Source organism: Podarcis melisellensis, assembly GCF_964234715.1.
Source record: "Podarcis melisellensis genome assembly, chromosome: 13".
NCBI lineage: Eukaryota > Metazoa > Chordata > Lepidosauria > Squamata > Lacertidae > Podarcis > Podarcis melisellensis.
Genome location: NC_138545.1, coordinates 55,255,240 through 55,281,268, shown reverse-complemented (window position 1 = coordinate 55,281,268; position 26,029 = coordinate 55,255,240). Strand labels below are relative to the sequence as shown.

General features: G+C 49.0%; 1 protein-coding gene across 1 annotated transcript; it reads left to right on the top strand.

Moving 5' to 3' along the window:
* Nucleotides 1-1,626: 1,626 nt before the first annotated feature.
* On the top strand, nt 1,627-21,101 carry LOC309354906 (sodium-dependent serotonin transporter-like; the record flags this gene model as incomplete). The annotated part of the gene is given in 13 exon segments (XM_081885187.1): nt 1,627-1,839; nt 4,246-4,378; nt 6,609-6,828; nt 7,663-7,801; nt 9,029-9,163; nt 12,005-12,108; nt 12,852-12,979; nt 14,751-14,863; nt 16,057-16,188; nt 17,758-17,857; nt 18,535-18,635; nt 20,002-20,169; nt 20,918-21,101. Coding segments are annotated over 13 exon segments (1,767 nt in total). The 3' UTR covers nt 20,999-21,101.
* Nucleotides 21,102-26,029: the final 4,928 nt, after the last annotated feature.

The following is a 26,029-nucleotide window of genomic DNA, read 5'->3' as shown; positions in this document are numbered from 1 at the left end:
GCACGCCATTCTCCGATTGGCAAGACTGTGGTGTCTTTAGGAGGTGTTGAGTTATTTGCACATAGCTGCAACCTGAGCACAGGATACAGGGCTCACAGCATGAACCCCCAAGCACAAGAAGAACCAGTCCTTGTAGGGACTGGGCCTGAGCTGGTCTCCGTCCCACCAGGGCTCCTTTTGGACTTGCCCTGGTTGGCCCTCATTATGCCTCCTGTGTTCCTTACTTCCAGGCTCAAGTGCCTTCCCACATATGCCAGCAGTACATCTTTGCTGCTGTCCCTCAGATACAGTATCAGTCTCTTGGAGTATCGCTTCTGGCAGAGTTGCCATACTTCAGGAATTTCCTGGAATACTGCAGTCAGCAGCCCATGTCGGCAGTGTCATTTCCCCCCTGATTTTCCATAAAAGTAGATCAAAAACAGCATTTTTGAAATTTTGCAAAAAAACAACTTTTCTGTCAGGATTTTCATTGTTTGAAATATGACAACCCCAGCTTCCAGTGTAACATCCCACTTTCTGTGGGAGCAAAGAGCCCCTCAGAATCAGGGGGCTGGTCTGAGCCAAAGAGGCAGACCACAGCAAATGAAGGAAGGAAAGCACATCACAAAAGGAAAAGGATTTGGGAGGGAGGAGGAAAAAGGAAAACCCAGTCACTCTTTCTTACTTGCAGGGTTATTGCAATTACAGATGGATGGAAATATTTCAAGGAGAGAAGGTGTCCTGAGTCGCTGGTCTCTCAGTAGGGTGGATGGAGAGGCCCCACAATCCAGTCCCTGCGCAAGAAGAGCCTCACAAAGTTCAACAGGACTTCACCCAGGTTGAAGGAGTGTGGAAGATTCCAGGGTATGTCCCTGGTTGCAACTCACAGCAGCCATTCACTGGGACCATCCTCCCACGTCACAGATTGCAACTCCCTCCTCCCACGTCACAGATTGCAACTCCCTGGTAGGCCAGACGCCCAGAACCTTTGCGTTAAGGTCTGCCTGGAAGAAAGGGAGGCGGGAGAGCAGAGCGCCCTGCTTCTGCCACCAGGACACTTGCAATGCCAATTTCCTCTCATTCTCCGGTAATCACTAAAATTCTTAGCTGGGTCTGAAACTTTGCACACACAGCAATTCCTGCACAACATCCAGCAATTCCTTCCCTGCAGATAAAGGTTGAGGCTATGGGGCTGGGTTTGGATTGGAGAGGCAGTGCCATCTCTCAGCCTGACCTACCTCACAGGAATGTTGTGAGGACAAGATGGGGAGGAGGAGAACTGTGAATGCTGCCTTGAGCTCCTTGTAGAGAAGGGAGGAGGGGATATAAATGTAATAATAATAATGAGGAGAAATGGTGTTGGCAGCGGCACCTAGGGCCTGGGAGGGAGTCTGTGGCGCAGGCAGTTTGGGCTGGGGCTTCCTCTTTGCCACTGAAGCCACACCAGCTCTTGTGGCCACGGACGTGCCTCCTTTGAAAGGCAGCTCCCGCCTTCCTTTGATCCACCGCATCTCTTCCCAGTGGCTGCTCTGTGGCAGGTGGGGGGTGCCCACCCCATCTGGCCCTCCCCTTCTGGGGTCTGCCTTCCCCTTCACCAACTTCTTCAGCTGAAATCCTGCAGGGGCGTTCAGGAGACGCAGCAGGAGGATGTCTGCTCCTCCAGCTGAGTTCCTCATCACCGGGCAGGCTGCTCTGGCAAACCCTAGCCCAGCACTCCTCCTCACCCAGGCAGACTCCAGGGACAAGTGGAGGAAAAAGATGGATTTCCTTTTGTCAGTGATAGGATTTGCCGTGGATCTGGGCAACGTCTGGAGGTTCCCTTATATCTGCTACCAGAATGGAGGTGGTAAGGAGACGGGGTGTGATTTTGGGCTCTCTCCTACCCCATCCCCTTCTAAACAGTTAACTGCTTTCCACTTTAATTGTGGGAGTCTTATTAATGCCTTGCCTGGGATCCCACATTTTCTGTTTTTAACTAGGGTTTCAATACTTGTCTTAACTTTGCAGAATCCTTCTTGATTCCCCATCATTTTTTTTTATCCTTTCCTGCTTGACAGCTTCTTGCAACTCCTGGCTGAATCAGAAGTTTCGGGTTTCTGAATGTGGAAGGAACCGCTCTTAAGGAGCCGGGTGCAGCATTAAAAAAAAACCTCTTACAAAAAATGGGTATAAAATCTGCCCCCGGAGTTCTTTTCATTGCATAGTTTACATTGAAGTAGCCCATCTAGGGTTGTGCCAGTTACATGATTCTAAGCCAACTTCCCTAATTTCAGCCACTTACCCTTTATAACTTTTTTCTTCTTTGAAAAGTGTTTCAAAAAGGTACTGTGACATTCCATGATAATAAAACTGGTTCAGGGAAGGAGATTGATGCGTCCATGTCAGAGACCATATCTGAGAGCCAGTGTGGTATGATAGATAGAGTGTCAGACTAGGACCTGGGAGAGACCAGGGTTCAAATCCCCACTTGGCCAAGCCGAGCTTACTTTACAGATTAAATGCAGAGAAGAAGGACCATGTATGCCACCTTGAGCTCCTTGGAAAAAGGTAAGTGACCTTCAGACATGGCATACATGGCTTTGTTTGGAACATTCAGATACACAAAGAATACACTGGTTTGGTTGACAGATAGGGATAGTTTTTGTTGAAAATGGTGTTAAAACAGAGGCACTGAAAAGCAGCCAATTTTTCTCCTTTTATTGCGAAGCCTGAGGCTTTGTCTTTTGGAGGGCTCCAAATGACAGGCTCCAAATGCCACATTCTTCCTGGCTTTGCAGCTGTTCTACAAGTCAATATAATGCAGGAGATTAGTTTGTTTGTTTTTTAAAGAAATGTGTGGTTTTAAAAAAAAATCCAAGGAGCTGTCAGTGGTATTAGGCATTCCTGGAATAACTAGCACACAAGAATGTAGAAAGCTGTGTTGGCTAATTAGAAAAATAATCCAAAATCTACACAAATGTTGCAAGATAGTGAGTAAACCTGCTCATGACTCAGTGACATTTTATGCCTAATACAAGGTATTCTCATGCTACAGATCTTGCAATAAAGAACATGCTCTCTCTCCTTATCCCTCTAATTATTAATGCCTCCTAGCATGGCTTCCATTTTTTATGCAATCAAGCTATTTAAAATACAAAAAAAAAAAAAATGGAACTGAGTCGGGGGGAGGGAACCAACATGATCTGGTCAGCAAACCTTGGGAAGGACCAAGACTCAGTGGCAGAGCATCCGCAATGCAGGCGGACAGTCCCCAGTTCAATCCCCAACAGCATCTCTAGGAAAGACTGGCAGAGACTCCCTCTCTGAAACCCTGGGGAGCATCTGCCACTCAATGTTGACACTACTGAGCTCGATGGATGGTGGTCTGACTCAGTATGAGGTGGTATGTTTCAAGGGCTATCACATGGAAGATGGAGGAAGCTTGTTTTCTCCAGCTTACAAGGAAGGAGATTCCAATTAAACATCAGGAACAACTTTCTGACAGTAAGAGCTGCTTGACCGTGGAACTGTCTCCCTTGGAAGGTGGTGGATTCTCCTTCCTTGGAGGTTTCTAAGCAGAGTTGGATGGCCGTCTTTTAACATTTGGTTGAGTTCTCCGGGCACCTTTTAAGCCCTTTACCCTCGCAGAGATGTAGATGAGTGACACCCATCCCCACACATGCACAGCCGACTTGCCCATGACAGTCACACCTAATGGTGCTTCCTCTGGGTGCATCCATCAACTATCCCCTGTGTTGTGGGGTGTGCATTTCTCCCCAGCACAACAGGTATGTCTTTCTACACAAGCACTGGTGTACCAACAATGCAGTGAATGTTGCTCCTTAGGATTGCAGTCTCAGAGTGACCCACCCTTTATAGGGAAGAGGAGGCTTTATCACAGGAGACCCACTGCCCACCCCGGGTCTTTCATTCAGACCATGAGTTATTCATATCACTGGGAGGGGGCAAAGCATATTCATGAAACTCTCTCCTCTCAGCTGTCCCTCCATCCCCACTGGGCTGCAGGAATTCTTGCCTGGGGTGCTGGCTGCCTTGCACCCACTCACAACATTTTTATAATTTCACCCAGTCCACAGCTGACTTGACTGTCTCGCAGCCAAGACTTTTTTGCTTGTGGGGAGATGGAGGCCAGGTCTTTCCTGGTGGCCCTGGATCCAGCAGCACAGGAGGAAAAACCTGTTAAGGCCCTGCCCTGCCCAGACCCCCTCAAACAGTCTGAATGTGCAGGCAGGATAATGGAGGCCTTTCTGTTCTCTTCTCACAGGAGCTTTTCTCATCCCGTACATCTTGATGGCCGTTTTCGGAGGAGTGCCTCTCTTTTACATGGAGCTGGCTCTCGGACAATTTCATCGGGTAGGAGCTATACCCATTTGGAAGCACATCTGCCCCATCTTTAAAGGTAAAAACCAGCCAAACAAGCAAGGATGAAAATTATAAGATTCTATGAGCTATGGGCTTCCTTTTTTTCTCCTCCCTCCCTTCCCTCTTTCATTGTGTGCCGTGTCTTTTAGATTGTAATGATGAGGGTAATACTGTCACCCTTATTTACTACTAATGTTTTTGGAAGCTGCCCTGGGAGCCTTTTTGGCTAAAGAGTGGGGTAAAAAAATGCTTTAAGTTTTAAAATTAAAATCTATGTCTCAAGAAAGGAGCCATCTGTCTCCCTCAACTCACCCAATGTTTATGTCTCTAGACTTAGGACATCTTAAAAGAATCTAGCTTTCAATATTCAGAGGCTACTTTTACTCAAAACAGTAAAAAGATTAATTTCTTTAAAAAAAAAAGATGTTAAGCTTTAAATGCTTCCCTAGAATGTTGGGCCCAACCCACAGGAGGCACGAGAAAAGAAATTTCCATTTGAGTGATCATTAGGAATGAGATTGAAAATAAATCAGCCATTATCATGTCTCCTTGCAGCTGTTCACACTTGGAATAGTGTGTTCAGTTCTGATTCCACTGGTTCAGAATAGGATATTGTTGAGCTGGAAAAGGGTAACCAAAATGATCAGTGGGTTGGAGCAACTTACCTAAAAGGGACACGACAAAAGTATGTGGAATGATGCATATCCTGGAAAGAACAGAGCAAAAGGTTTTCCTTCCTCTCTCATGGCACTAGAAGTTTCAGACATCAATTGAAGCTGAATATTGGAAGATTCAGGACAGACAAAAGAAAGCTCTTCTTTGGACAGCACATAGTTAAACTATGGAACTCGCAACAGGAGGCAGTGATGTCCACCAGCTTGAATTGCTTTCAAAGAGAAGGAGGGGGCTATGGATGGCTGCTAGCCAGGATGGCTCTGTTCTGGTTCCACTGTTGGAGGGCAGTAAGTGCTTTGGGATAGCAGTTGCTGGAAACTGCAGGAGGAGAGGGAGCTCTTGACCTTCGGTCCCAGAGGAAAGTGGTTAGCCACTCATCTTAGTCATAATAAATAACAAGATGAAAGATGAAAAAATCTGTTTTAATCATTCCAGTGGCACCTTAAAGATAATCTAAATATAAGCTTTCAAGGTATGAGCTTTCACGTGTAATACACTAATCTTAGATTCACATCACACCCAATCCCCATGGGGGGGTGGATGGTGTGGGATTCAAGTCATTCAAGTTTTTTATACCCTGTCCAGCTTCCAACACATATAAAATCATAATAAAATATCAAAGGATTAAAACCTCTTGATACAGGGCTGCCTTCAGATGTCTTCTAAAAGTTCTATAGCTATTTATCTCCTTAACATCTGATGGGCATCACCACCAGAAGATCCTTGGAGCTGGACCTCAGTGTCCAAGCTGAATGACAATGTCATTTAGGACTTTAAAGCACCAACATTGTCATAGTAGAGCTCAGTGGAGGGGGAAACCAGCCATATCTCAGGGGAGTACTTGCCTGGAGGCAGAGTCCATATGCAAGCTTCAGTTCAGTCCTAAGGTCAGGAATATCTCAGTTTACATAGTCAGACAATCCGGGGGTCAAGAAAGTCGAGGGTCCAAGGTCTTGAGAAGCAAGAAGCAGCAAGATATGGCCAGGAAGACAAATGTTGTTTCCAGCAAATGACTGAGACTAGAAACCATGCTTAAGAAAGCTGGAGCGAGCTAGTTCTCGTCAGGAGCAAGAGGGATGATCAGCAGCAGGTGGAATCACTTTGCCTTCTGCTCCTTTAGGCTGCTACTCAGCAGGTGAAGCCGACTGGCCCATGACACACATTTTGAATTGTACTTGGAAATGTACTGGGAGCCAGTGAAGATCTTTTAGGACCAGTGTTATATGGTCTCGGCGGCCGCTCCCAGTCACCAGTCTAGCTGCCACATTCTGCATTAGTTGTAGTTTCCGGGTCACCTTCAAAGGTAGCCCCACGTAGAGCGCATTGCAGTAGTCCAAGCAGGAGATAATCAGAGCATGTACCACTCTGGCAAGACAGTCTGCAGGCAGGGAGGGTCTCCTCTTGAATACCAGATGGAGCTGGTAGACAGCTGCCCTGGACACAGAATTGACTTGCGCCTCCATGGACAGCTGTGAGTCCAGAATGACCCCCAGGCTGCACACTTGGTCCTTCAGGGGCACAGTTACCCCGTTCAGAACCAGGGAGTCCCCCCAATCCCTGCCCTCCAAGGTGCTGTTTTGCTCTCCACGCAGGTATCGGTTTTGCCATCTGCATCATTGGCCTGTATGTCTCATTCTACTACAACACCATCATTGCCTGGGCCCTGTATTACTTCTATTCATCATTCACCCACACCTTGCCCTGGACCAGCTGTGACAACCCCTGGAATACGCCCAACTGCACCAGCTATTTTGGGAAGAGCAACGTCACCTGGACCAACCACTCCAAGTCGCCAGCCGAGGAGTTTTACGTGTAAGTTTGTGTCATCTCCTGCATTTATGTGGTTTTGTCAACATTTGCAAATTCTGCCTGAACCCTCTCCCTCCCTCACTTCCTATCTCTCATTCACTAGTTTTTCCTGCTTTTATTAAATGTTATTTTGTCTTTTCAGTGGTTAGAAATGTTGCAAAGGTACAATAATAGTAGGACGCTTCTCTTGTTTCCTCTCCATGACCCTTCAAAATATCCTCTGCAGGGCTATCAAAGGCACCGTAGGCACAGTAGCCTGCCCTCTCTTGCATCTCTCAAGCTTGTGGCCTTGCAGGTATCAATGGACCACAGTTCCTATCATCCCTGACCATGTTAGACTGGCGCAAGGGACTGATGGGAGCTGGAATCCAACAACATAGAACCATAGCATTGTCGAGGCAAAGAGGACCCTAAGGGTCATCTGTTCCAACGCCCTGCAGTGCAAGAATCAGAGTTACATGGAACCCACTGGGTGGAAAGCCACCGGAGGGGAGAGGACTCTTGGGCTCAGGTCCTGCTTGTCTGTCTCCCTTGAAGGCATCTGACTGGCCACCCTGAGAACAGGATGCTGGGCTAGGTGGGCCATTGGCCTTATCCAGCAGGCTCTTCTGATGCTCTTAAGATCTGGAGGGCCACCCACCAGGGTTCCCAGTTCCTCCTTCAGAGCCTCTGCAACCATGTTTGCTCTGAGCTAAGTCCCATTGGCTTCAGTGGCGCTTACGATTGCACCCTTGACCATTGTGTGTACAAGGAGAGCCTGCTCTGGTGACAAGTGAGGCGCTCAGGGCGATGGCACTCTGATGTTTCCACTTGTTTCTCTCTTTCTGTCTGCCTCAGGAGGAAGGTTCTGGAGCTCCAGAACTCGCAGGGCCTGTCCAACGTGGGAGGCATCCGTTGGCAGCTGCTCCTCTGCCTCTTCCTCATCTTCACCATTGTCTACTTCAGCCTTTGGAAAGGGGTAAAGACCTCTGGGAAGGTAACAGATGCTTTGACTCCCTTCTGTCCAGGCTCCTGGAGGTGGGCAGATCAAGGAGGGGAAAATGTCTCAGCTATACATTCTGCACTGGCCTCTGAAGGGACATTGTCCTACCTGCAATTAGCACCCCCCCATGGCAGCAAATATTTGACCCCCCAGCTGACCTGCACCACTTCTGATGTGTTTCTCCAATCCCCTGTGGCTGACAACAGTGGTGGGAGAGGTGAGGATTAGAGAGGGGCAATGTGCCAAGTGGGAACAGGAGCAGCTAGCAGCAAAGCCTTCACGGTGCTCACGGCTCCCAAACTCTGGGACCTTCCACTTGCTGAGGTGCCAAGACCTCACCACCAGCTGAGATTTAGGAGGTAGTGCAAACCTTTCCTCCTCTTCTACCCCAACCGTCAAGCTTTTGAATCAATTTTGCTTTGTTCTCTGGCTAGTTCTTGTTTTATGAGGAACTGTTTTGCTTTAAAAAATTTATAATAATCTGATTTATAATAATCTTTTGTTTTATTTTTAATGATTTGCTCACTGCTCCAAGGATAGTTACATGGGGCATGCAAAGAGAGGAGATTGGCTGGACAGATTTCAATAGATCTGCCTGAATCTGTGTGTTTCCTGCAATTCCACAGTGGGCATGTGGGTACCAAATTCTGCACTGTTAAGCATCTTCATTTTCATTTTGAAAGCAAACAAATAGCTTCCTAGCCCTTAAGTTTGAAACATTTGCAATAACCCCCGATGAAAGAGTCCAGAGCCCAAAGGAGAAGGGGCTGAGCAGGATCCCCAGAGAAGAGGGAGGGAGGCACTCAGGGCGCCCTGCCTGGCTCCTGGATTGGCAGGAGGGATCCAAATAAATGGTGCAAAACAAGCCAATTGGAATAATTTGACCAATTACAGCATTCAGTTGTGCTTGATCCAGGATGCCAAAACCCCCTTTTCAAAATAAAAACAATAGTTGCAATGATGATTATGATGATAAACATCCTACTGGGGAGATATGTAGGAATTACTCCAAGGGAGAGCTATGGTAACTTGACCACTCTGATGGATTGGCCATAAACCACAAGTGAGGGGGAGGGAGCAGGAGATTCACTTAGAAAATCTGGGAACTTGACATTTTGGGGAAACAAGGAAGGGATGCACAGCCCACCCCGGAGGGGAAGTGGATGGGGAGCTGTTGATCACCATGGCCCTGCCCACTGCAGCCCCTTTGCTGCCTTCCAGGTGGTCTGGGTGACAGCCACCCTGCCCTACGCTGTCCTGCTCATCCTGCTGATTCGTGGAGCGACTCTGCCAGGAGCCTGGAGAGGGATCGTCTTCTACCTGCGACCCAACTGGGAGAAGCTCACCAGCACAGCCGTAAGCCAGCATGATGGCTGCCTCATAAGGCCATGATAGAAATTGATGGTGCAGCCACCTTTGGAATACTGTGTCCAGTTCTGGTCACCTCACCTCCAAAGGGATGTTGTAGAGCTAGAAAAGGTTCAGAAAAGGGCAACTGACAGAGGTTTATAAAATTAGGCAAAACATGGAGAAAAGGTTTTCTCCCAATCTCAGAGCACTAGAACCAGGGTCCTCCAATGAAGCTGAAAGCTGGAAGATTGGGGAGAGATAAAAGGCAAAGGATGGCACTGTGGTCTAAACCACTGAGCCTAGGGCTTGCTGATCGGAAGGTCAGTTGTTTGAATCCCCATGACAATGGGGTGAGCTCCTGTTGCTCGGTCCCTGCTCCTGCCAACCTAGCAGTTTGAAAGCACTTCAAAGTGCAAGTAAATAAATAGGTACCACTCTGGCGGGAAGGTAAACAGCATTTCCATGCGCTGCTCTGGTTCGCCAGAAGCGGCTTAGTCGTGCAGGCCACACGACCTGGAAAAACTGTCTTTGGACAAACGTTGGCTTCCTCGGCCAGTAAAGCAAGATGAGCGCTGCAACCCCAGAGTCATTCATGACTGGACTTTACTACCTTTTTTTACTTCATGTAGTGCAGAGTTAAGCTATGGAACTCCCTGCCACAGAAGACCATGATGGCTACCAACCTGCTTGACTTAAAAGAGGATTAGACAAATTCATGGAGGAGGAGAGGGCTATTGATGGCTACTAGCCAGAATGACTGTGCTCTGTCCTCATGGTTTGTGGCAGCAATGCTTCTGAATCCCAGTTGCTAGAAGCCACAGGAGGGGAGAAGGCTCTTGTGCTCAGGTCCCACTTGCTGGTTTCCCACAGGCACTTGAGAACTGGATGCTTGACTAGATGCGCCCCTTTGCGCCTGATCCAGCCGGCTCTTCTTATGGTCTTATGCTTCTTGCACAGCTGCACAACATAGTGAAGGCTGCCACTTTTGCTTGCTGGCTGGGCTCCTATGCCTTGACCAGATGTGCGTCAGGTCGGCCATCAGCAAGAAGCAGCAAAGTGACTTTGTATGCAGAGGTGGCCCACCTGATGCAGTACTGAAGCTCCTTGGGGCCTTAAGGCAGCTTTCCAAGATGTGTTCCTCCCACCCCAGAACAAGCACCAGGAAAACGGCATAGAGGTTTCTCTCAGCCTGTTCTAGGCATGACTGGGCCTGAGCCTTTTCCTTTAAATAACCAGAAGCAGGTTGCAAATGAGCTACTATGGCAATCCCAAGGGGCACCTTGCACTGCCAGGCCAGCTGCCCTGCCCGAGCCTCTGAGCAAGCTGGCTGCTGGCGTCCCATCTGCCATTTCAAAGCCAGCCTTAAGTATTCCATACTGATATGAGAGCATTGCATAATGCAGTGTTATGCTAATGATTACCAGAATGTGACAACACCAAGGCTGGTCCCTTTCCCAGGTTGCATCTGATGCTCTAGCAGCACACTCCCACCCCATGGAGCAACAGGGAGGAGAGGCTTGCAGTGGACAGAATCAGGGGAGAGGTTGGGGGAGCACAGTGGCAGGCTATCTTTAAAGCCTAGCTGTGGGGTTCCTGACCATCCCTCCACCTGCCTTTGCACTCCAGAGAAGATCAGAGGATGGATTGTCAGGAGGGAGAGTATTAGGTTGATTATTGTTTCAGAAAGCAATAATCAAAAGCAGCCCTTGGAAATGTAAATCACTAATTGAATCACTCATCTCATTTGCATCTGCTGGGGATTTAGTTGGCCAGCTTCCCTCTCACTGTCTTTGCAAAGCAGGACTGACAATACACTTCCTGCCTGTAATTACCACTGAGTTGCCCTGGCGAATTTTGATTAAAGCTAATCAGGTGGAGAGGAGAAAAAGCAAAGGAATCAGAACCAAGAAGTGCTGCTGCCTTTATAGTCTCTCTCTCCCCCCCCCCCGCCTTTATAGTCACACACATTCCCCTTGTGGGAATCCAGGTGGGCATGGGGGGTTGGCCCCTACAGACAGGTGGGCCAAGACTTCGGTTCTCCTGCTCTGAGGAACTAATAAGGACCAGGATCTGTCCAAAGACTCCCCCAGCCCAACAATCTGTTTGCCAAACGCTTCACCTGTGGTCACTGCCACCATCACCACCTGCCAGCCATGAGGGCAACCATCCAGGGGCACTGCAGGGAGCAAGGAGGGAGGGTGAGCCTCAAGCCCTTTCCTAGGTGCCCCCAAGTGCTTCTAGCTGGGTAATAAATGATGGGGGGAACTGAAGACAGAGGTGATCTTGGCTTCTGGGCACAATATTAATTTCAGGAAAGAAGGAAAGGCCCAACAATTTCACCTAGTGGTGTGTCAGGAGTAATGGGGATAATTGAAGAGAAATTGAATTGTTCTGGAGCAAGATCTGTTGGGAAGGTAACTGAGGGCAAATTAATTGGAAAGGAAATTATTTGCGGGGGAACTTGAGGTGGGGCACACATTCATTGAAGGACTTATTTGGGGTGATTTGGAGTGGGAGATGAGTTGGCTTCCTTTCTGTGACATTGAAGTCCAAACATACATCTCCACATATAAAATTGCATTTGCAGATTTGTCTCTATGGCCCCACATGCCGTCTTTTCAGTCCCTCACCATGTATCCCGGCAACAGCTCTTCCCAAACATTAGACAGCTTGACTACACCCACAACTGGAGTCTTTGCTCCTTCCTGAGGAGCAACATGGTGTGACCCAACTGAACAACAGGATGACTTCCTGTGGTGGAGGGGATGATTCTGGAGGTTTAGCCTCTGTCTGGGGTTCTATTTTGTTCCTCTGAGCCAGAGGCCTGTTGTATTTGGGTCTGTGCAGGTTTGGGTCGATGCTGCCGCCCAGATCTTCTTCTCCCTGGGGCCAGGATTTGGCGTCCTCCTCGCTCTGTCCAGTTACAATCCATTCCACAACAATTGCTACCGGTAAGGGCCTGAGGCCAAATCCAAATTCTCCCTTTGCCCCCTCCCCCCATGCCTCCACTGCAGATGAGTGAGACAGGGCTAACAACCTTCTCTCTGCAGCACCATGATTTGAATGGCTTTCCCTGCACCATGTCCTTGAGTGACGCCTTGCTGGTGTGCCAGTAAGCTGTGCTCAACTCCCAGGGAACTGCCATTCCTCCTGTGGGAAGGAGTGAGTATGCCTTTGGTAACCCTACAGTCTTCCCTCATTTCAAGGCTTAATGTGGGCTGACCATATAGACTTGGTTTTTGTTTGGTGGAACAGGTCACAGGGTTGGCCTCTCCAGAAGGCCTTGTGCACATGCAGACATTGCTCTCCTTTGATGGTGCATGCTGGTGCTACCACTGGTGCACTGCAGCATTTATTTGAGCTTGCAGGGAGGATGCCATTCCCAGGCAGAGCAGCGAGCAGAGAGGGTAAGTGCGGGAGGCCCTACCAGGATGGCTACCCTGAGGAGAGGAGAGGCACACCATCACATTGTCATGGTAGAATTAAGATTCAGCTGCCAGCCCAGTGGGCTTCTGGAGGTTGGGATGGGGAGGAAATCCTCTTGTCCTTTTGCTGCAGGGAGCAAAATGTCTTCCGCTAGCCCTGAGTTGGTGCTGTAGAACCAGGTTGTTGCTGCATCCTCTCAATGACAGTCAAGGTCACCTTGTTGTGAGGCCTGTGGCCTGTCCAGAGACTAATTTATTTTGTCTTCCAGGGATGCCATCATCACCAGCGTGGTCAACTGCCTCACCAGCTTCCTGTCAGGATTCGTCATTTTCACCGTCTTGGGATACATGGCAGAAATGAGGGATGTGGAAGTCGAGGATGTGGCAAGAGACAAAGGTTTGTGTTCTGCGTGTCATGTGCGTCAAAACTGCAGTGCTAAAAATTCTTCCACGTGGTGCATCTGATTGTGGCCTCATGCTCCACACTCCATAACACAGAATCCTAGCATTGTAGAGTTGGAAGGGACCCCCAAGGGTCCAATCACCTGCAATGCAGGAATCACAACTGAAGAATCCCTAATGGGTGGCCCTCCAACCTCTGCTTCAAAACCCCCAAGGAAGGAGAGTCTGCCATAGAGTTCACCCAGTCCTTAAACTCCCTCCGTTAGTCTGTGACACCTGAGATGTGGACAACCCTCCATACCCTGCTTGGTGCTTATGTCCCTGCCACATCCAGTTAGAGGAGGTTTCTGCCCATGCAATGTTGAACACAAGGGCAAGCTGTGGCCATGCAGGCGTAGAGAGTACACTTGATTTACACACTCTTTGAATGTGGCATTTTGGCCTTTACAAAGCTCAGGGGTTCCAGTTAGTGAAACCCTGAGAGAACATCTTCATGTATATTTAGGCAAGAGTCCCCAAGATGTTTAAAATGCTGTGAGTTGCTCTTAGGCTTATAATCCAAAATCTGCAGACCCACAAGAGAGGAATAATAATAATAATAATAATGATGATGATGATGATGATGATGATGATAATAATAATAATAATAATAATAATAATAATAATAATAATAATAATAATTTATTCTTTATGCCCCGCCCATCTGGCTAAGTTTCCCCAGCCACTCTGGGCGGCTCCCAATCGAGTGTTAAAAACATACAGCATTAAATATTAAAAACTTCCCTGAACTTCCTTCAGATGTCTTCTAAATGTCAGGTAGTTGTCAGTTGACATCTGATGGGAGGGCGTTCCACAGGGCAGGTGCCACTACCAAGAAGGCCCTCCGTCTGGTTCCCTGTAACTTTGCTTCTCGCAATGAGGGAACCGCCAGAAGGCCCTCGGAGCTGGACCTCAGTGTCCGGGCAGAACGATGGGGGTGCAGATGCTCCTTCAGGTATACTGGGCCGAGGCCGTTTAGGGCTTTAAATGTCAGCACCACCACTTTCAATTGTGCTCGGAAACGTACCGGGAGCCAATGCAGTGTTATGTGGTCCCGGCGGCCACTCCCAGTCACCAGTCTAGCTGCCACATTCTGGATTAATTGCAGTTTCCGGGTCACCTTCAAAGGTAGCCCCACGTAGAGCGCATTGCAGTAGTCCAAGCGGGAGATAATCAGAGCATGCACCACTCTAGCCAGACAGTCTGCAGGCAGGTAGGGTCTCATCCTGCGTACCAGATGGAGCTGGTAAACAGCTGCCCTGGATACAGATTTGACCTGTGCCTCCATGGACAGCTGTGAGTCCAAAATGACTCCGAGGCTGCACACCTGGTCCTTCAGGGGCACAGTTACTCCATTCAGGACCAGGGAGCCCCCCACACCCACCTGCCACATCCCCCTAAAACAGTACTTCACTCTTGTCAGGATTCAACCTCCATCTGTTAGCCGCCAGCCATCCTCCAATCATTGCAGCAGTCCCATCCCTTCCATTTGACCTTGGCCTTTGGAAATGCTTGGCCATTCATGGTATGCTAGGAAGCTGCCTTATTCTGAGCCCGGCTATTGGTCCATCTGGCTCAGTACTGCCTACACTGACTGCCAGCAATGGCTCTCTGAGGTTTCAGACATGAGTCTCTCCCAGCCCCACCTGGTGATGCTGCAGGGATGGAACCTGGGACAGGTGCTCTCCCCACAGAGCCACAGCTCTTTGGCATATTCTCTTCTTTAGGGCCCAGCCTCCTCTTCATCACTTACCCTGAAGCCATCGCCAACATGGTCGGCTCCACTTTCTTCGCCATAATCTTCTTCCTCATGATGATAACACTGGGACTGGACAGCACGGTAGGGAGAACTCTGCCTTATACCCCAAATCATGCATTGCTAGATTTTAAAAGGCTCAGGGCATAGCTCTCCACAAACCTGGGCAAACTTTGCTTGTGCTAACATAGATGCAGGGTGAGGCAGGGAAACTGCTATGGAAATGTACCCCCCCCGACATATAACTGGAGCAGGGGATCCAGGGCCCTGGGGCTCAGGCCCCCTAAGCCACCCCTAACAGTGACCCTGCTTTGTGGTCAGGCAATAGGGAAGATTACAGGATTCTTTTCACCATGTTTTTAGTTTGATTTCACCCGCAAGAGGATACTCCTCCAATGTAGCACATCATTCCTTTTTCATTTGTTTCTTTGGAGAAAAAGGCTACTGCGAATTGAAATATTTCCAAATTCTGCAAGTGTGCACCTTCAGAGAAGAGCCTGGCTGGATCAGGCCAAAGGGGCTCCTCTAGTCCAGCATCCTGTCCACACTTCCAGGCCCTCTGGCTTGGCCCCAGGACTGTGGGTCCCCAAGCATGGGCACACGTGTGTCTGATGCCACACGCACAAGTCAGTGGGTGTGCTGACATTGCACGCACATGCTGATGTACCTGCTGACATTGGGCACACATGCCCCTGGTGCAAAATTTGTGGGTGCCTTCATGGGGAATGTTGTGGGGGATGGAGTACCCAGGGCCCAGGCAGCTGGCACCGATGCACCTTTCCACTTAACCTGTGCTTCTGAGTGCTTTGCCCCCTGCCCTGCTCCTTTCCCAGGGAAAACTTTAGCTCTAAATCAGAGCAAACATCAACCCAAATTGCTGTTTGCTCCGACGGAGTGCCAAAGAGTGGTTTTCCTCAGGGAAAAGCAGTGGACAAGAACAAATGAGGATACGCTGCAGTGGCCCCCAGATGCCCCCAAGGGAAGCCCTCCAAGCAGGATTTCAACACAGGAGCAACACTCTCTGCTCCTGTGGCTTCCAGCAACTGGCATTCAGAAGCATTGCTGCACCACCATAGTGCCATGTGGAAGAATTATCCCATATTTTGACTGAGCCTTCCACATAACTCTCTCTGTCTCTTGTCTCTTGTCTCTTGTCTCTTGTCTCTTGTCTCTTGTCTCTTGTCTCTGTCACACACACACACACACACACACACACACACACAGAGTGTCCTTTTGCTGACTCAGGCTGACAACTCTTTTGGGGGGTGTATTTGCAGTTTGGGGGCCTGGAGGCTATGATCACAGCAATAATGGACGAGTACCCCCACCTCCTGGCCAAGCAACGGGAGCTGTTTGTCCTGGGGCTCATCACAACCTGCTTCCTGGGCTCTGTAGCCACTCTGACCAGTGTGAGTTGCCAAAAAGTGGAGCCATATGTGGGAGGGTAGGAGGGGGCTTGGTTGTCTTTTGCTTGTTGACAGCCTTCAGACTTAGAATAACAGAATCCTAGAACAGTAGAGTCGGAAGGGATCCCAAGGGGCATCTTGTCCAACAGCCTACAACAAGTGGACTTTTCGGGATCCACTTCATTTTCTGCTAGAATCTTGAGGGAGGTGCAAAATATAGGTGTCTAGAATCAAAATGTTGAGAAAAGGGGCAGAGCCTCTTGCCCCCAAGGGCATCAGCTGGGAAAGTTTTTGTATACAAGGACAAATCTACATCAGAGCCCCAACAAACTGGCCAACAGAGCTCAGTAAAGACCTGATCAAAGGGATCTTGTTAATGCCCTGGTTTACAAGTGTGGAGACACAAGACTGAGAGAGAAGCAAGTAACAGAAGAATAGCCAGGACAAAGAGTTGTGGTTTGGGGTTTTTTCACCAGCATTTTTAATAGAATCATAGATGCAGGAGGCCAACTTGTCCACCCCCTGATCAGTACAGGTCCTTGCAACTACTTCATCTGTGAATGAAGCCCATTCAGACTTGGCTTAAATATCTCCAGAAGGGGGTGCCTGCTGTCCTCTGAGGCAGAGTGCCAAGCCACCCTTCCCATTTGGACATCTCTCCTCATGTTTAGCCAGAAACTGCTTCCCAGCCATTTCCCCCCATTGGTGGGACTGGCACATAAAAGACATAAGAAGAGCTTGCTGGATCAGGCCCAAAGGGACCCATCTAGTCCAGCATCCTGTGCTCGCAGTGGCCAACTAGATGGGAAGCCAGTAAGCAGGACCTGTGCCCAAGAGCCTTCTCCCTTCCTGCGCTTTCCAACAACTGGTATTGAGAAGCCTTGCTGCCTGTGATTGTGAAGTCATGACTAGCCCTCTCCTCCTCTATGGATTTGTCTAATTGCCTTTTAAAGCCATCCAGGTTGATGGCCAACTCTGCCTCCTTTGAGAGTGGGTTCCATGAATCTTCCAACATCCAGCTTTGAGGGTTACGAGAGAGGGAGAAAAACTTCTTTCTCCACTTCTCTCTCCATGCCATGCATAATTTAATCAGCTTCTGTCATGTTTCCTCTTACTCACCTTTTATCTAAAACCAAAAAACCTTTCCTGATAGGAAATAGTCACTCCATCCCAGTGATCATTTTGCTTGCCCTTTCCTGAACAAACCTGCCCTGACTTCTGTGTGATGGTCCTTTCGATTTTTTGAAGACGGCTATCATGTCTCCTCTTCTTCTTCTCTTTCCCCAGCAAAACATTCTCAACTCTTTCAACTGTTCCCACAGCCATTGTTAAACCACTGGCATGGTTTAACATATGGCTGGCATAGTTACAGGTAGGTAGCCGTGTTGGTCTGCCATAGTCGAAACAAAATAAAAAAATTCCTTCCAGTAGCACCTTAGAGACCAGCTATGGCTGGCATGTTAAACCACTCATAGCAATAATGGTAACATGACCAAGATCTCAACAGAGAAGCAATGGCCGTATCTGTCACCCCAGCTGAAAAGCTACTAAGCTTGGATCTTCCCATTTTAGGGCGGGTCATACATCGTGAAACTCTTGGAAGAGTTTGGTGCCGGCTGCTCCATCTTAGCAGTGGTGTTCCTGGAGTCCATTGCAGTCTCCTGGTTTTACGGTAAGGGGAGAAACACCATCTCCCATTTACTAGGTTTACTATGAGCCCCGGAGAGATTCTCAGCCTTCCCTGCCTTCTGAAACAACCCCCTGTACATGCTATTGCCTAGAAGTCGGGGGGAGGGATTGTGTCCAGTGGGTTTCCATAGGGAAAGGACTCTATAGAGGTGGGGCCACACCTCAGAAGGCCTTGCTTCCAACAGCCATTGCACCACAGCTGCTCTGGATGTTTCATCATTATCCCTATATGCCAAATGTTCCTGTGCCATTCATCCATTGTTGTGGGGGCTGTGGGGAGTTTTTTTTTTAATTAGACTATTTATTTTAATATATTTATATGCCACTTGTCATGCAAGCATCTCCAGGCAATGTACAACAGCAAAACAAAATATGATATGAAATGTTACAATGCAAATACAATATGCAATACAATTATAATCCAAATGAATTAGTAGTTTAAACAAAGTCAAACTCATAAGAATTGACATCAGGAAAGATCAAAGTGAATACAAAGGTCTTGAGCCTGCAGCAACACTGTGACACAAATGGCACTTCTGCACCTGCTGAGAGGGATCACACACTTACTGTGGCTGAAATTTTTGTGGTGCAGATCCCACAACTGCCACAGCCGCATGAACAGGAGCTCCACCCTCCTTGGCCCCCTTCTTTTCTTTCCAGGGATCCAGCAGTTTTGCAATGACGTGAAGGCAATGCTGGGGTTTGCTCCAGGAATCTATTGGCAGGTTTGCTGGGCTGCTGTCAGTCCAGCCTTTCTAGCAGTAAGTACTAATCTTCATCATCCTCATTCACCCCCAATGTCCAGCTCAGGAAAAGAGACACTTCCCTGCTTCCATGTGCTTGAGACCACAGAGGAAGCAGAAGGGAAAGAGAGGCCAAGCTAATAAGGGATGGATGTGGTTGTTGCAGCATATAGAGCCCACCGTTCCTCTAAGTGGCTCCAGGTGGCTTACATAGTTCTCCTCCTCTTCACCTGATCCTCACAACAACCCTGTGAGATTGGGCTGCAATACTGCTACCGGCCCAAGGTCACCCAGTGATCTGGTCTCCCAGATTCTAGTCCAACACTCTAACCACTACACCTGCTGGCTCTCAAAATGCTGGCCACTGGGGAATTGAGATGAGGCTGAGGGGCTTTCTCGGGCCCCTTCCCTTGAGAGCAAGGGTTGCCACTTAGTGCAAGCATGTATGCTTTGCTGGCAAAAGGTTCTCAGTTTCATCCTGGACATCTCCAGTTAAAAACATCTCTGGTCAGTGACCAAAGAACATGGCATGCCAGAGATGGAGGAGGAGGAGGCGTTGATTGGGAAGACATCTTCTTCTGCTCCAGGACCATCCAGGCAGGGGACATGGCTTTCCTTGTCTCCTCAGACTCAGAGGAAAAGCTCTCTCCTTCTTTGGCTTGGCCCCCCCAGATGTGATTCTCCAGCCCTCTCAGCCAAGGCAATTGCTTCAATCCCCCCTCCCCATGGATCCTCAAATAAAACTAGGACAGGGCAAACAGGGGGTTGAACTAGATGACCCTTGGGGGTCTTCAGTTCTATAATTCTCAGTAGCAAGTTACATGGAAGCCCTTTCTTTGCCTGAGACTGGAGATCTGATACCACTTAGTGTAGAACAGCCTCTGCCAACCTAGCACCCTGCAGATGTTTTGGACTATGGCTCCCAGCGTCATATGGCTGTCCCAGACATCTGGAAGCTGAGTTTGAGGCGGGTGGTGGGGCAGCATGCTTGCCTTCCATCTTGCACAGATGCATGTGTGCAGGCATGTGCTGCGTATGTGTGCTTGTGTGTACACAGCAACCTCATTTCTGGTACCTGTCACTCAATGGCTGCCCCTGGCAGTGTTGTGTGAGGAGACAAGGTGGGGCTGGAACCCATTGCCCTCCTGCCTGCCCTTGCTGCTCTGCCAGCTGATCTCCAAGCTGCTTCTCCCACCTGGGAAGCACCCGGCTGGCTGGAGCACGTGGCACTCCTTGCCTGTGCCAATCAGGGCACACAGGTTGCCTTGCCCCAGTTGCTGGTCACACACACTAAGCCACTGGTGATGGGTGTCCCAGCTAGCTCCGGGCAGGGCTCTCCATGCTGGTTCTTGGCACCCAGACTTTGCCCGTCTCCTCTTGTCAGTTCATCATTGCCAGCTCCCTCCTGGACCAGCCTCCCCTCACTCTCTTCGACTACCAGTACCCAGACTGGAGCATCTTGGTGGGTTACCTCATCGGAGCCTCATCCTTCATTTGCATCCCAGTCTACATGGTCTACAAGCTGGTCTGGACCCCGGGATCTCTTAAGCAGGTCAGGGAGCTAGAATCCTCTCTACTCTGTGGTTGTGTGGATGCCTGTGTCTGGGCGGGGGTTCAAGAAAGGGGGTTTCCCTCAGCAGTGGTGGAATTCTAGGTCTTCTCAGGGGCACTAAGGCTGCCATTCTGAGCTTACCTGACTCCATGGAACCTGTGAACCTGCTGTGCAACTCAGGGAGTCTGACGGCAAAGAGGCTAAGCTATGAACCAGTCATGCGCATTGTTGGGAACCACTCCCCCCAAAATATACTTTTTCTTAGTGTTTCTTTGTGAGTAATATATTCAAAGGAAATTGAACTGGGGGGTGATGACCTCATGATGTATATACAGTGTTTGCTTGTGATGGTACTCAGCGATAGAAGAGCTTCTTATGGCCTGCTGGATGAGAGAGGCAGTGAGCTTCACGGCTGAGGGGGAGGATTCGAACCCTGGTCTCTCCCAGGCCCTAGCCCAGCACTCTAACCACTACAGCGCCACTGGCATCAGCTCCCCCTCTTCCCTTTGCAAGATATATTCCCCAGGCTGCTGTAACTGGGACCCATGTTTTGTACGTTAACCTGTTTTTTATTTTACGCATTGTTTTTATGGCAAATTGCTTAGACAAGTAAGTTTAAAGTGGTAAAAGAACTATATAAAATAAAGATGGAATGGGAAATGTCTGTAATCAAGTAAAATCCATCACTTGAGTGGTGTTTTCCAGGCTTGTCCCTCTCACTGTCTGTCTCTCTGCCTTGGTCACCCAGCGCCTGGCAGTCTGCCTTCGGCCGGAGAAGAGAGCTCAAGAGCAGCCCATGGAGCCTGGGCTCACGCCACCAGCCCCCTAATCCACGGCACGGACAGCCCCCTGAAGGGAGAGGCCAGCAGGACAGAGGGGACCAACTCCAGAGCAACCGGGAGCCCCAAGCTGCCCTTGGCTGCACCACTTGCTTCACCTCCCCAGGAGAGCGAGACACCCCCTGCTCGCCCAGCACCAGCTGCAGGGGCACCAAAGTGCATTTCCATCAACACTGGACAACTCCCAAGTCACACCTTTCTTGCTCCTCCTCTCCACTCCTCTATCTGCTGTATTCATACCATTATAGAGTTGGAAGGCGCCCCAAGGGTCCAACCCCCTGCGGTGCAGGAATCACAGCTAGTGAATCAATTTCCACTTTAAAACCTCTGGCGAAGGAGAGTCCACCTCCTTCGAGGGAGTCCGCTCCACTGTTGAACAGCTGCTACTGGCAATAAGTTATTCCTGATGTTTAGCTGGGATCTCCTGTCTTGCAATTTGAATGCATTGGTTTGAATGCTGCCCTCTGGAGCAGGAAAAACAAGCTTCCTCCCTTGAGGTACTGTATTTTTTGCTCTATAAGACTCACTTTCCCCCTCCTAAAAAGTAAGGGGAAATGTGTGTACGTCTTATGGAGCGAATGCAGGCTGCACAGCTATCCCAGAAGCCAGAACAGCAAGAGGGATTACTGCTTTCACTGCACAGCGATCCCTCTTGCTGTTCTGGCTTCTGAGATTCAGAATATTTTTTTTCTTGTTTTCCTCCTCCAAAAACTAGGTGCGTCTTGTGGTCTGGTGCATCTTATAGAGCGAAAAATACAGTATTTGAAGGTGGCTGTCCTCTCAGCTCTCCACCTTTTCTTCTCCAGGCTAAACATATCCAGCTCCTTCAACCATACCTCATATGTCTTGGTTCCCAGGGTCTTTACCATTTTGGATGCCCTGCTTTTCCCACACTTACGGTAATTGTTCCAGGTCTGTCTAGCCAGGCGATGTGGCTAGAAGAGTTTAAGAGAAGCTGCCAAGAGAGATTTTGGAAATGTGCATGTCTGCAACCAGCATAGTTCCCCCTGCAATCCTTTTCATAGAGGAAGGCAAAGAGGAGGAGGAGGGGAAAGTCACCCTGAAGGGGGCTCTTCCTCTTCCACAGAATGTCAAAGCCCTCAGCACAGCCCTGCAGTGCAGCTCTCTCTGCCCATGTGTGGCTCAAATACCTACCTAGCTGCTGATCCATATAGTTCAGCATCTTGTTCCCACGGAGACCAACCAGACACCCCCATGGGAAGCCCCTGAGCACCATGTGAGTGCAACACCAGCCACTCTCCCCACTGGTGCAGTAAAGGGTGGGCATTGAGTACAATAGGCTCGCCCTTCGGGGAAAGAGGGGCTCTACCCTACCATCTCCCCTGTGTCTGCCCCACCTGTCTGCCTCTCCACTTACAACCAGTTCAGGTGGGAGGGAGCACACCTCCATAGAACCAGGAGGAGGGGGACAAATGCAGGGTGAGCTGGCTCTGGCGCCACCAACTGGTGGGCTCCCTGCCCAATGAGTAACCATTGGTAGGAGAGGAGACAGACACTGTCTGTGTGTGTGTGTGTGTGTGTGTGTGTGTGTGTGTGTGAGAGAGAGAGAGAGAGAGAGAGAGAGAGAGAGAGAGAGAGAGAGAGAATGTTAGGTATTAGACAAGACTTGCTTTTAGTCTGTAATCAGGCAGATTGGGACAGGGGCAGGGAGAGGCAGCGAGAACTAATCTGCACAAAATGTACTGAGTCCAGAAACTCCAGTTGGTACCCTGACATCCTGTGAAGAGGAAGCGCTAACTGCAAGTTTGTTTTCTGTCCTCTGAAATTTGTCTTGAATTTATATGGAAATTAGCATATGCAAGTTTGTGTCGTTGGCCTGTGAGAAGAGTCTTGTCAATACCTGCCCATGGTACAAAGAGAAAAGCTACCTGTTCAGTTTGGCTAATGGGAGTTGCTGTCGCTCTAAAGTTGCAGCCCTCAACACCTTTCATCTTCACAACATCTTCCTTCACAACATCTTCACAAAGCTTGGCTAGGCTGTCTTACCCGGAGAGCAGTGCCGGATTTACGTATAAGCTAAACAAACTTTGGCTTAGGGCCCCACTCTCTTGGGGGGCCCAAAAAAATGTAAAGGAAAAAACAACTGGATGTACATTTTCAAAATATAAGATAAAAAACAAATAAAATAAAACTTACATACAACAACAGTGTTTGTGTTGTGTAGGCTCCTATGACGTAAGTAATGGGCCCTGCCTGCTATATATAGGGCCCCATTTCCTACAGTAGCTTAGGGCCTCATCAAACCTAAATCCAGCCCTGCTGGAGGGCCACATTTGTCCTTGGCTAACCCTCTGGGGGGGACGCGGGTGGCGCTGTGGGTTAAACCACAGAGCCTAGGACTTGCTGATCAGAAGGTCGGCGGTTTGAATCCCCGCGACGGGGTGAGCTCCCGTTGTTTGGTCCCTGCTCCTGCCAACCTTGCAGTTCGAAAGCACGTCAAAGTGCAAGTAGATAAATAGGTACCGCTCCAGTGGGAAGGTAAATGGCGTTTCCGTGCACTGCTCTGGTTCACCAGAAGCGGCTTAGTTATGCTGGCCACATGACTCAGAAGCTCTACGCCGGCTCCCTCGGCCAATAAAGCGAGATGAGCGCCGCAACCCCAGAGTTGGTCACGACTGGACCTAATGGTCAGGGGTCCCTTTACCTTTACCCTCTGGGGGCCACACTCCAGCAGTGGGTGTGGCCAAAACTGGGTGCAGCCAACACACCCCTCTCATATGCACACCAACACAGACCTCCTCTCCGCTCATGATCTCCACTCATCCAGTGATTGATCTGCTGACTGAGGAGAGGGTGGTGTGTCCCACAACCAGGATGCAGGGCTCCCACACCCTAGTCCTAGGGCTAAGTATTATTTTCTTGTTGCAGACAATACCAGAATCAGTGGAGTGGGGAGCTGCAGAAAAATGTGTTTAGGAAGTTTGCAGCCCTGTTTTAAAGGAACAGGAACCTCTGTTGTGTAATTTTCCACGAGGCTATCTCCTCTAGACCCAATTCTAGGCTGTCAAATCATTTCCACTGCATATTCCTGACTTGGATCATTTTCAAAGGCTCTTGCTGCTTTCTCCCTGATAAAGAGCTCTGTCTTACTTTTGTTTGACTTGGGGAAAATAAGCTGTTCTTAAGAGTGGAGAGAATCACCCTCAATTAGATCTCTGCCTACAGGTTCAGGGGTCAGAAAATACAGTACTGTAATCAAAAGTTGGCAACCCTACATTTGTTCTATGATATATGTATTTCAAATATCTGGATGTCTCCAGTGTCCTTTGACTTGTGTTACGGCTAAAATCTGGGTGTGGGGCTACACTGCCACCCAGCTCGTCGGACTAAGTGTCCGCGGGTCCCTGCGGAAGAAAATGAGCTCAGCTGGACAGGAGCAAAATGCGGAGATCCAAGGTTTATTGCGCAACAGGTTCAAGACAAGATTGAACAGCGAGAAAGGGGTGACATGAACTTTTGAAACTCCCTCCATGTCCCAGAATACAGTGCAAAATACATCCCAGTTACATCATGAATACATTAAGGAAAGGTTGGGTTACACAGATTACATCATGAATACATTAAGGAGAGGTTGGGTTACACCGGATTAACATAAGGAGGAGGGAGGGGGGAATATGCAGAGCTGGAGATATGCCCAGATAAGCGCTTCCTGAGTGCCAGATGGGAAGACAATGGCCAATGTATGCATAGTTTGTCACCTGGCATTGCCCAAAGGTTTGGCAGAGTGATTTTGACACGATTAGGGTCTTGACACCTTACTTGAGGGATTATGGAAGACAGGAGGGGTGATGGAGTCCTAGAGAAATTGAGCAAATGGGCACGTTGATTTTCTATGGATTTTATAGATTTTAGTCCCCTTTGACATTGACAATTGGGAATAAATGGATATATTGTAGTGAAGAAGGTGAAGAAGACATGCCCCCCCCCTTCCGTAACACTTGGAGACCATCTTATTTTATTGTACACAGCTGGAAGCACTGTGGATTTTAATTCTCTTGTATTTAATACCCTCTTGTATTCCCCAATTTACCAATTTATTTGTTTTGGGGAGGTGAGGTGAGCTCTGCAAAGGAGGAAGGGGTTACCCTGAGAATGTATTTGCACTGTGGTTCCTTTCAGAGAGATGCTGGGTCACAACTGCGTCCCATGAAGTCCACAAAACATTTATGCCGTGATAATAAATTTGTTAGCCTTTGAGGTGCCACAAGACTGTCGTTTTTGCTGTAAGGGACTGGTGTGGCTACTAGCTCTCTGGAAATGGAAATGGCTGGGTGCCAACTCCATTCAGAAAGTGCTCTCGGAAAAGAAAGGAAGCTTTTGCAAAATGCACAGACTTGTAGAATATCTGGTTATAAACAAAAACAGCTAGAAAATGAGTGAGATTTAAACCTATGAAAATCCGAATTCTTCAAAGCTGGGGACTGTTTCGTTCTCGTTTTATTTCTAGGAAAGATCTGTAGCTTGCTGCCTTTTCCAAGGCAAGGAGGTAACGGGTGAAACCAGATAACATTGATTAAAATGCAATAAAAAGAGCAGTAAATTAAAAGCCGCATTGACTGACCCATGGTTTTGAAGCCTGCTTAGGTTATTTGCATTTAGGCTACAATCCTATGCACGCTTGGGAGTAACTCCCCTTGAATTCAGTGGGTTTCCTTCCGAGCAGGCACGCCGAGCTTCCACTTTCCTCTCTCCAGAGAGGCCAGCGGCATCCGAGAATGGAGACTACCACTCCCAGCATGCAATGCTCGGGAGGGGGCTGAAGGAGACCCCGGGGTCCTAAAGCCCACGTGTCCACGCGCAACCTTTTTGGGGGCCGGTTGGCAACCCCCTCGCTCGCTCACCCGCCGCCCTCCCTCCCTGCGCTGGGCAGAGCGTGGCATTGCGGGGCCCACCGGCCAGGTTCCCGTTCGAAGCACCTTGGCCGAACACGTGCTGGCAACTTGGCCGCATCCACACGTGCAGAAGAGGGGCCGGGCGAGGATGGGGCGGCGCGGCGGGCG